This window comes from Caenorhabditis elegans, chromosome II (assembly GCF_000002985.6).
Source record: "Caenorhabditis elegans chromosome II".
In the NCBI taxonomy this organism is placed as follows: domain Eukaryota; kingdom Metazoa; phylum Nematoda; class Chromadorea; order Rhabditida; family Rhabditidae; genus Caenorhabditis; species Caenorhabditis elegans.
This window is the reverse complement of record NC_003280.10, coordinates 12,072,045-12,088,880: the sequence shown is the minus strand read 5'-3', so window position 1 is coordinate 12,088,880 and position 16,836 is coordinate 12,072,045. Positions and strand designations below refer to the sequence as shown.

Below are 16,836 nucleotides of genomic sequence, written 5' to 3'. Positions count from 1 at the left end.
CGATAAATTTCCAGATTTTATGACAGTATCAAACAATGGAATGGCGATGCCGTCTGTTCCGCCAAAAATCGACTGCTCCGAGGCAATTCAGGTAGAAATTCCCTCAAAATACACCAAAAACCTAAAATTTTTGCAGGATTCTCCAAAATTCCGCGCAACAGTCGCTCAACATGCAATGTATTTTAATCGATTAGAGAATCGGCTCAACGAAATGCTCCGACACATCACTGCAATGATTGATTTCAGCAAAAATTATACGAACACGTTTTAGTACGTGAAAAAAATTCATTTTTGGGGTCTCGAAACGATTAAGCTTTCAGATTACTGTATTTTAAAGGCACATAGCGAAAAATAATCGTTTCAAAACCAAAAATTCAAATTTTCTCAAAAAATCCCCGTTTTTTCCAGCAAATTAACGGTTTCGGTGAATCAATTATGCGATGAAAGCTTCTCCGGCAATCCATTGGCGTCTACAACATTCCAAGGATTATCAGAAGCCTATGCACACACTGTTAACCTATTTCGCACGTATTTCGACCATTCAAATGTGGTCACTTTCACGAAACTGTCGAATTTCATTAAAATGTGAGATTTCCGGAGTTTTTTTTGGCGAAAAATCATAAAAATCGATAAATTCTGAGTTAAAAAGGCCGAAAATTACAAAATAACGAGTTTAAGCGAATTTAAATCAAAATTTCGTTTTACTTTAAATTTAGAGGTGAAAAATTCAAATTTCCCGCTGATTTACTAGATTATTCATTCTAGAGGTACAGAAAATTGACAAATTTGAACAATCGAAAATTTTAATTTTTTTTGAACTAAAGGTATTTGGATTGAGCTAAAAATTTTAAAAAAATTTTTGAGCCAGAAAACTTCAAAAAAATTTCTATATTGGAAAAAATTAATTAATTAATTAATTAAATAAATTAAAATTCCTGTAAAAAAATTTGCAAAAAAATAGGCAAAACTCGATTTTTTCTCGGGTTTTTTGGTAATTTTTCAAAAAAAAAATCTTTTTTGAAAAGTTGAATTTCCCGCCAAATTAAAAAAAAAATCAATTTTACGTATAAAACAATATAAGGCAATTTTTTTCGAAAAATAATAAATTTCCAGCCAAAATTCAAGTGTTTTTAACCAAAAATCGCATAATTCACAACAGAAAATTGAAAATTCAATTAAAAATTAGATTTTTCGAAATAAAAAAAATTCAAAAATGTTTCCTCTAAAATCTAATTTAAGTGAGCTCACAAAAGTGGCAGAATCCCGTGCACATTTTGAGAATATGTCCCAATCAATGGATGATGCATTAGTCAAAAATGCGAGTATTTCAAGGCAAAAGCCTGCAGATGCGACAGAAGGGCGAAATGCACTTACTGCGGTGAGTTTTTTGAATTTTCAACGAAAAATATTCGAAATTCTCGATAAAAAACCAAAAAAAAATTCATCCAAATTTTTGAAAAAAATTTCTTTCTAAAAATAGGTATTGTACTGAAATTTTTTTTTACAAATTAAAAAACAGATATCTTTTTTTCGCCAAAAAAATTACTTAGTGATTTTTTTTTGTAAATTTTTAAAATTTTTTCTTCGAGAAATATAAAAATCGTAAATTAATTTTTGCAACAAAAATTATTGATTCATCAAAAAAATGTTAACTTTACTGAAATTTTTTTTTTAAATTTAATTTTTCGAAAAACTAAAAAAAACAGAGAAAAAAACCTAATTCAAAATCGACTTTCTTGAAAAATGCCCATTTTTACTGAAAAGAAATTTAAAAACATTTCTTTTGTAATTTTTTAAAGATTTATATTTTTCGAGAAATATAAAAATCGTTAAAGCGAACAATCAATTTTTTGAAAAAAGAAATATTGATTTATCAAAAAAAGCCGATTTTACAGTAAAAAAAATTCCAAATATATTATCTTCTTTTTTATTTTTTTCAAGATTATTTTATTTTTCGAGAAATTGTTAAAATAAATAATTGATTAATTTTTGGATAAAAATTTAATAATGTTACTGAAAAAAAAAGAATTTTCTGAAAAAAAAAGTCTATTTTTTAAACAATAAATCGAAAAATTTAAAAATGTTCTTAACAAAATCAAAATTTCTGGTTATATAAAACATTCAATTTTGTCGTTTTTTTTTTTGCTTCACCTTAAATAGTTTCTCACAAAGCGTCTCAATTGCAAGAAAAACCACTCAAAAACCCTTAAACAAATAAAAACATTTTTTTTTTCAAACCAAGAAACCCGCTCTTTTCCAGGTCGGCACTTGCTTCGCACACACCACACTCGACTACGTGGCAAATATTAATATTGCACATGCACACAAGGACCATATGATTCTCGATGCGGTTCGTTTTGAATTTTGAAAATTGTTGGTTAAAAAAATTAGAAATTCCCTCGGCTAATGTGAGAGTTATCACATAAAATAACGGAAACTTTTTTTTTCCAAAAATTTGAAAAAAATTCAAAATATTTTATTTTTAGCTGTAAGAGTTTTAGAAAGATCAATTTCTTGATTTTTTGCTCAAAAATTTAAGAATTTATAAATTTTTTTGTAGCCGTTTAACATTTTACTTTTGCCAAAAAAAAACATTAAAATAAAATTTTTAAAAAAATTTTAACTAAAAATTCAAAATATTTTATTTTAAACTGTAATGCATTAGAACTTTGTTAAAAAATTTGTTTTTGAATTTTTAAACTCAAAAACTTGAGAGTTTTGAAATTTTAAATTTTGCGAAAAAGCCCGAAATAAATTTTTTTAAAAGTTTTTTGACTCAAAAATTACAAAATTTCTCAATTTTTAGCAGTTTCGCATTATAATTTTTCACTAAAAATTTCAAAAAAACTTTTTTCCACTGTAGTTATAGTTTTGGTAAAAAAAAATCAAAAATAATTTTTTTCCCGTTTTTTACTCAAAAATTAAAAAAAAACATCTCAATATTAGCCATTTTCCTTTGAATTTTTCTTATTAAAATATTCAAAAACTTCCAACTTTTAGCCGTTTAGCATTCTAAATTTGGTAAAAAACATTAAAAAAAAATTTTTTTTTGTTTTTCGGTCGAATTTTTGATGCCAGTCCTGGTCGTAAAAAATAACTTTTTTTGTTGAAAAAAAAATTAAAAATTCCGGAAAAAACCAAAATTTCACTTTCTTCGAAGTTTCCAAAAAAAAAGTGACAAAGAATAGAGAAAAAATGAATAAATATTTCGAAACTACCCCTCCACTCGACTGCATTTTTCTTTATTTACCTAGCCATTTTTGATGACGCGCGTCCCGTCTTTTTCTCCTCGAAATGCTCTTTCCATCTTCTTGTGCAGCACCTTTTTTTGGGAACACAAAATATCAAATTTCCACCAAAAAAAAATTCTGGAAAATTTTACTGAAAGTCTGAATATTTATAGGTTACTATTTTCGGTTTTAAAAATTTTTTTAAAAATTTTTTCTAGGCCATTAACTTATTTTTCTAGGCCATCTTTGTTATTATCTAGAGCATAATTAATTTTTCTAGGCCATTAATTCATTTTTCTAGGCCATCAATATTTTTTCTGGACCAGCGATTTTTCTAGGCCAGCTGTAATTTTTCTAGGCCATCTATATATTTTTCTAGGCCATCAATATTATTTTCTAGGCCATCTTTGAATATTTTCTAGGCCATCTTTGTAATTATCTAGAGCATAAATAATTTTTCTAGGCCATTAATTTATTTTTCTAAGCCATCAATTTTTTTTTCTAGACCAGTGATTTTCTAGGCCAGTTATAATTTTTCTAAGCCATCTATATATTTTTCTAGGCCGTCTTTGTAGTTATCTAGAACAGAAATAATTTTTCTAGGCCATCAATAATTCTCCTAGGACATAAATTTAAATTCTAGAATCTTTGTTTTTTTCTAGGCCACATATATATTTTTCTAGGCCATCTTTGTAATTTTTCTAGGCCATCTATATATTTTTCTAGGCCATCTATATATTTTTCTAGGCCATCTTTGTAGTTATCTAGAACAGAAATAATTTTTCTAGGCCATCAATAATTCTCCTAGGACATAAATTTAAATTCTAGAATCTTTGTTTTTTTCTAGGTCACATATATATTTTTCTAGGCCATCTTTGTAATTTTTCTAGGCCATCTATATATTTTTCTAGGCCACATATATATTTTTCTAGGCCATCAGTAACTTTTCTAAGCCGCTTTTGTTTTTATAGACCATCAATGTTTTTCTAGGCCATTAATGTTTTTTCTAGGCCATTAATGTTTTTTCAAGGTCACCAATATGTTCTAGGCCATCAATATATTTCCTAGGCCACCAATGTTATATTTATTTTATTTTAAAAAAATCAGTCTTCTCGAAAAAAAGAAAATATGTCTTTAAAAATTTTCCTGAAAAACGTTTTCAAATTTTTAACTTAAAATGAAAAATCTAAATACCTATGCATATTCCTGTCTCACAAATATTTTTTAAACGAAAAAAAACCCAATTAAATTACTAAAAAACCACCAAAACCACGTTTTTTTTATTTTCATATTATTTTCTAAAATTTGCAGTTGTGGACACTGGTTCGCGAATCGTCGGCGTTCTTCTCAAAAGGGCACGCCACGTTCGACGAGTGGACAGCTGCCGACAACGGAGCAATCGCCGACACAATTCAGACATTTGCTGCTAAATCGAAGCTCATCGAACGTAAGATGCAGGATGTACATTCGCTTGTTCCAAAGGTTAGTTGTTTTTTGAAGTTAAAAGTGGGATATCTAGAGGATTACGCAAAAAGTGTAAAATATCTGTCTTCTATATTAAAATAGCTTCAAGTTCGTAAAATATTGAAACACAATAAAACATATATTGAAAAATGGTACATGTGATATAATACTGATGAAATGATAATACAATAGAAAAAATTTATAATGTTCTAAATTTAAGAACATAAATCAGTATAATCTAATGCAAAACGTTTATTCATTTATTTATTTCAATACTATTTTATAATTTTGTTATGAGAAAAGTTTATAATCAAAAACACAACAAACTGCATTGAATAGAGATTAGGTGTTGATTATAAGCCTTACTTATTTGGTGAATTGTTATGCTTGAAACAAGCTCTTTATTGTGTAGCATCCGTTACTTGTTCACTTAAAACGTTATATTCTACATTCATACGTATACAAGAAACAATGAAACAAACAGGAACTCGAAAATATTTACCATCAAGTCTTTCTTAGTGCATTGCAGTAGGTTTCTTATTTACTCCAACTGCTATGGTGGCCCTAGGAACTCGGATTCTTCCTATTTTAAAACTTACAAGTTTTTAATGTATTTCACAACTTTAATTATCATATACCGTATATTATCTATTAGTATTGCACTCAACTACTTTACTTTAAAAGGTTATATATCGGTTTATTTAGATGATATCAAGCTATAGAAAAAGAACTAACAAATACTTTGACAGTTGGCAATTTTGTAATAGAACAAACGATAACTGAAATATATGTTGTCAAAGTTGAACAATGGGGTGAAATACTAATAGAGATTATACGGTTAGTTGTGTATACTGTAAGTCGTATACCAATCAATAGAAAATCTTAGACCACTGAGAAATACTCATTTTCTCAAAAACCACATTTCCTGTGAGACACTTAACACAACCTCCTGACCTTCTGTGTTGTTTTGGTGGGCGTTTTGTTTCGTAATAATTTTCCAAAGGTGGCAAGGCCATTTCATTAGTCATGGATTTAGGGTTTCCTTTTGGGTGTTTAATCTAACATTAATGGTTATTTCTGATTACCCTATAGAACATATATGTACAGTTTTCAATATAGCTTTATCGAAATTTTATAAAAGTTATCATTTTTAATTTCGAACATAAATGTAATTACCATCTAGATTTTTGAAACTTTTCAGTCAAAATTTTTGTGGCAAAAATCGAAAAATTTCGAGAAACTCACATAAATCATTGATGAACATTTTAAATACGTTTACTACAGATTAGTAGTTTTCATTTTCCAGTTTTCCAATGGTGTCTATAATGAAAACGATTAATTCATTGAATGTCTTTTTAATTTGAACGGGACTTGAAATATATAACGAATATATATGTTACTGTTATAAAATTTCCCGATAGAACATATATGTATAGTTTCCAATATAAGTTTTATCTCAATTTCGAGCATAAATGTAATCACCCGACACCATAACACAACATGACCATCTAGACTTCGAGAAACTCAGAAAAATCACTATTGCACATTTCCAATTGTCAGGTATTTAAGTAAGTATTTTAGTAAGAGTATTTTGTTACTATAATGTTATTTTTCAATCAAAGAAAGGAGTTCTTAAAGTGAAGTTAAATAGTTCATTCAATTAATAGAAATATGCATATATTCAAAATTTTGAATGCTTTCTCAACTAGAAGGAATTCTCAAAATATATCGAACTATGTATCAGGGGTGTGCGGATAATAGCCGATGTTAGCCGAATTCGCCGATCGGCTAATTCGGCAAACTCGGCTAACATTAGCCGAATTATCCGTTAGCCGACCTTTTTACCGATTAGCCGAATTAGCCGTTAGCCGACTTTTTGGCAGTTCGGCTAATACGTACCGTTAGCCGAATTCGCCGATCGGCTATTTCGGCTAATTCAACTAACATATTTTTTTGGAAAACAAAATGTAATTTTGTATGATTTTTTCCCGGAATTTGTATGATTTTTTCCTATTTGAACAGTCGTTCATCCCTGAATTTGCTCAATAACAGTGAAAAAATTAACCCAAAACCTGAATTAACAGAATGGACAAAAAAAAGCTTAACCAAATGAATATTTTCCGAATTAGCCGAATTAGCCGAAAATTAGCCGATTTGAATGACTGAGATTAGCCGATTTATCCGTTAGCCGAAAAAATCGGTTATCCGCACACCCCTGCTATGTATATGGTCATTAATATAGAACATCTAAAATTTGAAAAGTTGATAAAAGTTTAAGCAATAAGTCAGTGATGACATAGGTGACAGAGATCCAAATTTTTTGAACCATAACAATTTTGTTGTCCAATTTTTTCCCAATTCATCACTAGAAAGTATTAAAAAACAGGAAATTCATAAAACCGTCGCTCCCATGTTCTTTATGGCTTCCGCTATTTCATTTTTTTTTCCCAGCATTCAATTTTTCTCTTTTTCCATTCATTTTGTGGAAGTGATAGACGAAGAGAAAGAGAAACGGATGATGTTGATGATTCATTCGATTCGGTTTACTTGTCTATGTGTGTGTGTTCTCGATTGTTTTCTTTTCCTTCTTATATCTTCTTTTTGTTGTGTTCCTTTTTCTTCTTTTTCAATTCTTTAGGTTTTTTGGAAATTGAATATTGAAAAAGGTGTCGGTTACTGTAAAAGTACCGTAATCCTGACAGATTTGCTGAAAAAAAAACAAAAACAATTTTTTTTGAGTTTTGAATATATTGAATTAGCATCAATGTTAAATAGGAAAAAGGTTGTATTCAAAAATTTCAAAAAAAAAATTGGTCTAGGTTTTTTTTGTGTAGAAAATTTTGAATTTTAAACGATTAAAATGAAATTGTACAAAAATAAAATTCCGAACAATTCAACAAAAGTGATAAAATAAAAAAAATCTTACAAAAGAAATTGAAATTTTAAAAATTTTTTCCTCAAATTTAGAAAAAATATGTAATTTTCCGAGAATTCTTTTTTTTTTTTTTAATATTTCTCCAATTTTCACGAAAAAAAACCATTAATTCCAAAAAAAATCCCATTAAAAAATTGTATTTAAAAAAAATGAAACGAAATTGTAAAATCCATAGGTTGAAATTTTTTCGAAAAATTAAAATAAAAAAAAAAAGCAATTTAACCACAAGCCCCTGAAGTATTTCGGAAATTCGAAAAATCAAAAAAAAATCAAAATTTTAAAAAAAGTGTATTTGTTAAACAAAACAATTAAATCAACTACCACTTTTTCGAAAATAAAATTTTTTTCGGTCAAAATCCGAACATGGCTACAAATTCGTTATGCTTCATTATGCTTAAATTATATTAGAAACCCCAAAAAAAATTTAGAAAAAATTTTGCCGACATTTTGCCGACCAAATTTGATAGACGAAAACGAGGTTTTCACATTTTTTTTGGATGGAAATTTAATTTAAATTTTTTTGAAACGATTTCTAAATATTATATCTCGACACTATTGGAGCAATATAAACAATTTCCCGATACTTTCAAAATTAAAAAAAAAACCAATTTATTCTTAAATCCTTGCCTACTGTAACTATTATCACATGACCATTCCATCATTCCCCTTTGCACAAAAATTTGAATAATCCTCTCTAATATTATTCTTCCAATGGTCTTTCAGTCTCTCATAAGTATTCTGAAATTTCCCCTTTTTTCAGCTAGACACTATTTTTCACTCAGTTTCATAACACTCAATTTGTGATGAATCACAGTTTTATCATTTTTATTTTTTTATTTTATCTTCCCAAATTTCGCACCGTTTTCACGGCTGTTCACACAGAAATTAGTCAGAGAAAGTGCCTTCCAAAAAAATTTCGGTTCAGAATTAAAATTTTCGCTTGAAAATCGAATTTCCATTAGGATTTCCATTTTATCAAAATTTTTCACTGCACTCTAAATTTCCTTATCGCCTCTTATAACACCTTATCACCAAAACTTCATCATCAATTTAGTCGTCACCGCCCCAAAAATGTCTATAGTACAGTTTTTCGTTCGATTAAAAGCTAAATTTTTTTTCTAATTCCCTTCCGTTCCTTCTTCTCCGGCTTCTTCGAAAACTGATAAAATCATCAGAATGTCCACTAAATCAATTGCCACGTCATCAACTGCCTCGTCATCATCATCACATCATCAGGAGCACACTGTAACAGAGCTTATCATGTTCTTTACGAGTGAAGAGCCTCCGGAGCCAGAGCCCTTCTCCAGGAGCACTGAAAAATCTGGGATCCGAACGTCGAAAGTTATCACGAGAACGATCACGATTAGTGCGGAGACGAAGTTGAAAATGGATTTGTTGGAGGAGCAACGCAGAGAAAAGCGTGTAAAGCTGGAAATTGAAAAGTCCAGAATTCGAGCTGAAAACCTCCAGCGAATGCAGGAAATTAGCTCGGAGCCCAAAACTCGCGGCTCCAAGCGAAGCCTGATGAGAAGAGCTGCAAAACGAACGAAAGGCCGGATTTCGAGCCTTTTGATTCGAGATTCGTCTGTGGATAGTGGAAGTATCACTGATAAAGCGTTGAAGGATAAGAAACGCGGATTGTCTTTGGAATGGGAGGTCAAGGATCAAGGTCGATTTGCCGAGAGTTTTTCTGATTCAAGGCTTATGGTAATTTCAACGTGGAATCAGATTGTCTTATTTCGATTTGATCTTTAAAAAATGCGGGAGTTGAGATCCACAGACATCTCATCTGATTTCGGATGGTTAAGAGTGTGCTTTGTAGATCAAACTGTAATGAGACAGCCTGACACCACGTGAATAATTAGGCCCCTGAAAAAAGCAAGAATTGTTTTTTTCCGGAAGTTGAGAATCGTATTTTATCAACTATGAATTTTTGAAATTATAAAGTCATTATTTATCAAAATAGTCTTGAAGCGACATTTGAAATACAACAGGCTTAAAGTCATGTGTCAATTACATAGTAAGAAATATGTATATATATATATATATATATATATATATAATATTAGATTAAAAGAGAAATTATATTGCTAGTGAGAGTTGAAATTCAATATACATTATCTATTACAATAAATATTGAATGATAAGGATTACAAAAAAACGCTGAAAATTGCGCTCACAATTCAATTATTGTGAATTTGATACGGTAATAGTTGTACAGGTAAGAACAAAAATATATAGTTTATATAAATTCAAAAATTACGCCAATATATTTTCCAGGAAATGTTCCAACACCCATCGGGTATGCCAATCGAGCCAGATGTGATGATGGAAGGATATCTCTACAAAAGATCGTCGAACGCCTTCAAAACCTGGAATCGACGATGGTTTCAGATAAAGGATAAGCAGTTGGTATGCATTATTTGTAATAGGGATATATTTTGGAACGAAAAGTTTACTATTATATACAATGATATAAGTAAATGAACTGAATAGAAGTATTGATTAATGTATAAATAGAATATTTGAACAAAGCATATACTATTCAAGCAATTACCGTATTTCTTCTATTAATATGGCTGCAATACTATTTTTCGATGGCCTTACCGCTTGCAATACTAATAGGGAGTGCAAGACTAATAGGGAGTGCAATACTATTTTTCAGAACATTTTTCTGAGCTGGGACTTACTAGTTTTTACTTGAAAGAACTCCAACTTTACTTAAAAATTTAGAAAATTTGATTGTAATTGCAACAAAAAAGGTTCAGTAACTTCAGTCTCATAGAAGTTTTAAACAAAAAGGGTTGCAAAATAGGCGAAAATGTTGTTAAAATCTTAAAATTAGTAACTAGCGTTTGCACTAAAAAAATAGTAGACGCAATACTGTTAGGGAGTGCAAGACTAATAGGGAGTGCAATACTAATTTTCGGAAGGTCTCCGAGGGGCAATACTAATAGGGAGTGCAAGTCTAATAGGGAGGCCATATTAATAGAAGAAATACGGTAATCATTTTTTCTGTATAGTTTATTTACTTACACCATTGCATACAATAATCACAGTTAATTCGCGGTTAATGTATTGTACCTTTAGACATACGAAATACATATTCGCGAAGTACAAACGTATATAATTCATAAATCGCGAATTTTCGATCACGATTTGGGAATTGTACAAGTTTTGGTTCGCGATTTGTGTATAATACGTAAATAATACATGTACATTCACAAAATGTGTATTGTACGCTAATTATACTAATGTTCCGAGGTACTCGAATTTTGTACGCGCGAAGAATTTTTTTGTACAATATATACAATATACAATATATTTTACAAAAAATTCTTCGCGCGTACAAAATTCGAGTACCTCGGAACATTAGTATAATTAGCGTACAATACACATTTTGTGAATGTACATGTATTATTTGCGTATTATGCATAAATCACGAACCAAAACTTGTACAATTCCCAAATCGTGATCGAAAATTCGCGATTTATGAATTATATACGTTTGTACTTCGCGAATATGTATTTTGTATGTCTAAAGGTACAATACAGAAACCGCGAATTAACTGTGATTTTTGAATCCGTGTTGTAAGATCACGCAATTACCCTATTACCTATTACCCATCATTTTTGCAGCTCTACTCGCACCGATCCACAGATCTCGAGCCGGCAACCATCATGGAAGAGAATCTTCGCATTTGTCTCGTTCGTCCAGCCCCGTCTAATATCGATCGAATCGGATGTTTCGAGCTCGTCACTCCAACTCGGATTCACTTGCTCCAAGCGGATTCGGAATCTCTGTGCCAAGACTGGATGCGGGCTCTTCAACGAACTATTCTCGCACTTCATGAGGGTGACTCTGTCGATGTGGCTTCTACGAGTCCACGTAATAAGACGACTTCCATGTCATCAGGTGTTACTTTGACAAGTGCTAACGCGATTTCTCCGTTATCGAATGCAATGGATGTCACGAAAGGAAGATCGGTGTCGGATCCGGCGTCGACATGTACGTTTGAGATCAATTTTATAAAATTGAGGAAAAAATAAAAATATTTTTGAAGTTTTTTCGATTTTTCCAAAAAAACATTTTGTTGACAAAATTCTGGACTTTCCCAAAATATTTTTAAACAATTTTTAAAAATTGTTAGAATATCGGAAAAAAAATATATATATACATATAGAATTTAATGTTTGAAATTGTTTTTTCCCAAAAAAAAACATTTTGTTGAAAAAAAATTCTACGTGGAATTTTTGTAAAATACTTTTTTTTTTTAATTTGAAAAATGTTAAGTTCTTGAAGAGTTAAATAAATATGAATAAGAATTAAATTTCTGGAAGACAATATTTTTAAAAATTCAAAAATCAGATATTTTTCCAAACAAAAATTCTCTTAAATAACAGTCTACATGAAATTTTTCCAAAAATTTTTTAATTTGAAAATTATTTTGAAAATTAAAAAAAAAAGAATAAGATTCAAATTTCTGGAAAACAATATTTTTAAAATTTTGAAAATCAGATTTATTTATTTTTTTTTAGTTTCTCCATAAAATAAAACGGTACTAGTCCTAAATCACCCCGCCACTTTTTTTTTATTTGTGTATTACACTCAAAATAATAAAAGTGACGGGGAAAAGGCAAAATTCGGGACCCCAACCAATAACAGGCTGCCGACATCTTACGGGTTCCGCGCGCCGCTATGTTTAACTCTCAGCGGACGGAGACAGCTTGCCACGCCCACAATGAGTTAAACGCAGCGGCGCGCGGAACTCGTCAGATGTCGGCGGCCCGATATTGGTTGGGTCACGAATTTTGCCTTTTCCCCGTGAGTGGACGATAAAAAGGCGGGGCCTAAATATTGAGGTTTTCTGCAGTACACGCCACGCAGTTTTTTTTATTTTGAATGTATTTCCCCTCATTTTAATATTATTCATTTTAATAAAACGTGATGTCCATTTTCCATCTTTAGGCTTAGAAATGGTTATTTCCTAAGCCTAAAAATACAACAACTCCACACGTTTTTATTTGAAAAAAAAAGCGGCAGGGTGATTTAGGACTAGTACCAATAAAACTATGTCTCGATTTAATTTGTTCACTATTAAAAGAACTCTACGTGGAATTTGTCCTATTAAAATTTTTTAAAAATTGTTTAAATTTTGGAAAAAAAAGTTTTCCAAAACAAATTATTTTGTTAACTATTTTTACATTTTTTTTGCAAAAAAAAATTTTATTTGAAAATAAAAAAAAATATGAGAATTTAATTTTTGGAACAGCTATATTTTTCAAAATTCAAAAATTAGATTACAATTTTTAAATTGTTTTTTTTCCAAGAAAAAATTTATTTTGTTAATTATTTATACAAAGTTCTTTGTATAATTTATGTCGAATTTTTTTTTTAATTTGAAAAATTATCTGGAAAATTATTTTTAAAAAACCTTTTTTGTTTTCAAAAAATACCGTAAAAATCAAAAAAACAAAGTATGATGAAAATCCCAAAAAACGATTCCAATTTTATCAAAAAAAGTTTACTTTAGAATCACCACGTAGCACAATAAATACAATTTCCTTAACATTTTAATTTTCAACAAAAATTTCTAAATTATATGAATTTTTTCACAGACACCTCCGCAAACACTTCATCCATCTCCACGGCCGCCGGCTTTTCCTCTTCCACGACCGCATTCGAACAAGTCCGCCGCGTCCCAGGCAACGAAGTTTGTGCGGATTGTGGCTCACCGGCTCCAAAATGGGTGAGCATCAATCTGGGCGTTGTGCTCTGCATTGAATGCTCCGGAGCTCATCGATCACTGGGAGTTCAGACGTCGAAAGTTCGATCACTTTGTATGGATTCAATCGATAATGAGCTTCGGGATGTGCTTCTCGCATTGGGAAATCGACAAGTTAATGAAATTTTCCTAGCACATCTCCCACCGGCCGATTCAATTGTTCCACCGCAAATCAATGAAAAATCGGCAAGACCGGCACGTGAAGCATGGATTAAGGCGAAATACGTGGAACGGAGATTCGCGGTGGCCGAGGATACACGGGCGAGAAGTTCGGCCACGAATCGACAGGAACATTTGAAGCATAAGACGAGTATTGGAGGAAATAGTAGTAGTAATGGAGTGAATAGGAGTAGTTCGTATGCAGATGTTCAGGATGCTGAAAGTGGGGGATTATTAGATGCTGATCCGTGGTCTGGTGAGGCTTTTTTTTATTTGAAAAGTCGTGAAAAATTTGAAATTTTTAAATAAGTTTTTTTTCAACAAAAAGAAAAAAATTTGAAAAATTTTTAAAGCTTTTTCTGTGAAAAATTAGAGAACATTTAAAAATTCAAAATCTTTTTTTTTTCGAAAAATAATTTTAAAAATTGAAAAAATGGAAAAAAAAACAATTGAAAAATTGAAAAACAGAGATAATTTGCCATTAAAATTTTTTTTTTTGCAGTTTTTCAGAAAAAAAAACAATTATAAAAAATTGAATAATTATTTAAAACATCCGTTTTTCTGTTTGAAAGTAAAAATTTTAAAAAAATTCAAATTTAAAAAACAAATTTTGATTTTTACTGTATGTTTTAACTGCAATTTTTCAGAAAAAAATGAATTATTAAAACAAAAATTTTTTAAAATAAATGTTGTCTAAAATTTTTTCTAAATTAAAATTTAAAAAAGTAATACTTTTTTCAAAATTAAAAAAAAACTATTTTCTTTCTTTCCTGCTTAAAACTGCAATTTTCCAGAAAAAATTATATTTTTATTAGAATTTTTATTGAAAAAAAACATTTTTTTAAATTTTTTACTGTATGGTTTTAACTGCAATTTTTCAGGAAAAAATAGAATACTTAAAACAAAAATTTAAATAATTAATTTTTTAAATTAAAATTGAAGAAAATGTATATGATATGATTTCTTTTCTGTTAGAAACTGCATTTTTTCAACAAAAAAAAATTAGGAGAAATTTAAAAAAAGCCTTTTTTCTGTTTGAAACTGTAATTTTCCAGAAAAAATCTGAAAAAGTTTAAAAAAAAATTTTTGAAAAAAAAACTTTAAAACCAAATTTTTTTTCAAAACTCTGTTTAAAACTGCAATTTTTCAGAAAAAAAATCAAATTCCGAAATGAAAATTATTTCATAAAATTTAGATTATTTTTTCTAACGTATAATTTTTCCGTTTTTTTTTTAACGAAAAACTTTCCAAAAATCAATTCATTTTTAACTTTTAAATGTTACCCCTTTTAAAAACTTCTCTTTTTTTACAAATCCCCGACATTTTCAGCCGACCTATCGGTTCCAGTGCCAACTGCCTCGAAACGTCTCTCCGCTTGTGGTTCAGACACGAATCTCGATGCCATCGGTTCCTCATCAATTGACACAAAAACTGTTGAATGGGATTCCGTAAAAGAAGCATGTGAATGTGGAGATCTTTTGGCTCTGATGACAGCTTATGCTCAAGGATTTGATCTGAATGCACTGCACAATGGAACCACTGCACTTCATATTGCCACAAGGAATGGGCAAACTGCTGCAGTAGAGTTTTTATTGCTCAATGGAGCGAAGATTAATATGCTCGATGAGAAGTTGAATACGCCATTGCATTTGGCTGCAAAGGAGGGACATACCTTGTAAGCGGCTAGCAGCTATGGAATTTTAGGATAAATTTCTAAAAAAACTTATGAGATTTTGAAATCAAAACTCAAAATTATCGGAAAATTCGTTTAAAAATCGTAGAAAAATGAATTTCGAATTTTTTACAGTGAAGTCAGTTCTTACCACGCATTATTCTGGACGTCTAGCAAAAAAAGATTTTAATGAATTTTTACATTTAATTTTAAAAAAATTATATTTAACTCTGAAAACCATTTTTTTGAATTGTTCACCAAAACTTGATCAAACATTTTCAAAATTATATATAGTTTTGTAGTGTTCCATAAAATTTATCTAGAATAAAACTTATATTTACTGAATTACTACTAATTAATCACAATTATTTAGATACTAAAAATATTTTTTTTTTTAATTTAAAGAAAACATTGAAAAATAGTTACTGATTAATTAATTCCTTCCAAAACTATTTTTGAGAAAATTCTAATGATTTTTAAAAATTAATTACTAATTAATTATTACAAAACTTGTTTCTTATTATTTGAAAAAAAAATAATTTTTTAATACTTTTTAAAAAAATATTAATTATACAAAAAATTTTAAAAATTAAAAAATTACTAATGAATTAAAATTATTATTTTTATTCAAAACAATTAATTACTAATCGAATAAAATTATTTACAACTTAATTAATTACAAAAAATTCATTTTTCATCGATTTTCCAGATTTTTTCAAAAAAAAAAATTGATTGCAAACACGTTAACTATATATTCCAAATGTCGGCCATAATTCTACATTGAAAATTCGAGTATTTCTCAAATTACAACTATATAGTTCCTCTATAAAATATAATAATTTCAGACCCGTGTGCCAACTTCTGAAACGTGGTGCTGACAGTAACCTAGCAAATGTGGACAGCAAGACACCGTTGGATATCGCAATGGAGTGCACACATGCAGATATTGTTACGCTGTATGCAATACTGATTATAATATTAAAAAAGTTCAAGATTTTTCAAGTTTTCATAACTTTCAGTCATATATTTCTATTTTTTGAGAAACATTTTTTTAATGTTTCCAGAAAATTCAGGAATTTGGGATTAAGCTTAATATATGTATACACAATTACAATATAACACTTATTAAATTTAAATAAAAACATATTAAAAAATTTTATAAATTAATTTTTTCCAGATTCCGTGTGACAATAATGCGAAACGACTTCAACGCGGACTTCAACAACCCGATGGACGAAACCGTGGAGGCAGTCATCTCGGATATTGCTCGCCGAGCCGCCACAGAGAAAGAGCAAAAGAAGACAGAATCGCTGAAGAGCACTAGTGACATTTAGATTTGTTTTTTCTTCGCCGACAATTTTCCCCCCGCCATAATTTTTTTCCTGTTTTTCAACATTTCCAGCCAAATTTCTATCGCTTCTCTTCATAAATCTTTGTTTGTAAATACGCCCCCCCCCCCCCCCCCCCCCAACACACACACACACACTTTGTTCCCGTTTTTCTCTTTCACTTTCCTATTTTCTTTTCTATCTTATTTTCTGAACAACATATGAAGTTTTTGGTCGCTAACAATCTCCAGAATATAGTATAA

At 29.8% G+C, this 16,836-nt stretch overlaps 1 protein-coding gene across 4 annotated transcripts; it reads left to right on the top strand.

Annotated features, from left to right (window-relative positions):
* Nucleotides 1-12: 12 nt before the first annotated feature.
* On the top strand, nucleotides 13-16,711 carry cnt-1 (the record flags this gene model as incomplete). 4 transcript variants are annotated; one of them, NM_001383965.2, is made up of 12 exons in its annotated part: nucleotides 13-91; nucleotides 137-270; nucleotides 409-585; nucleotides 1,240-1,378; nucleotides 2,261-2,350; nucleotides 4,542-4,712; nucleotides 9,910-10,041; nucleotides 11,268-11,637; nucleotides 13,248-13,829; nucleotides 14,903-15,248; nucleotides 16,091-16,201; nucleotides 16,423-16,711. In NM_001383965.2, the coding sequence occupies 12 exons, from the start codon at nucleotides 20-22 to the stop codon at nucleotides 16,577-16,579; spliced, it is 2,481 nt and encodes an 826-aa protein (NP_001369802.1). The 4 variants fall into 4 exon arrangements, with proteins under 4 accessions (NP_001369802.1, NP_001368630.1, NP_001022413.1 ...); NM_001381624.1 differs by lacking the exons at nucleotides 13-91; nucleotides 137-270; nucleotides 409-585; nucleotides 1,240-1,378; nucleotides 2,261-2,350 and having other exon boundaries at nucleotides 4,683-4,712; nucleotides 16,423-16,579; NM_001027242.4 differs by lacking the exons at nucleotides 13-91; nucleotides 137-270; nucleotides 409-585; ... (1 more) ...; nucleotides 2,261-2,350; nucleotides 4,542-4,712 and adding an exon at nucleotides 8,803-9,336 and having other exon boundaries at nucleotides 16,423-16,698.
* Nucleotides 16,712-16,836: the final 125 nt, after the last annotated feature.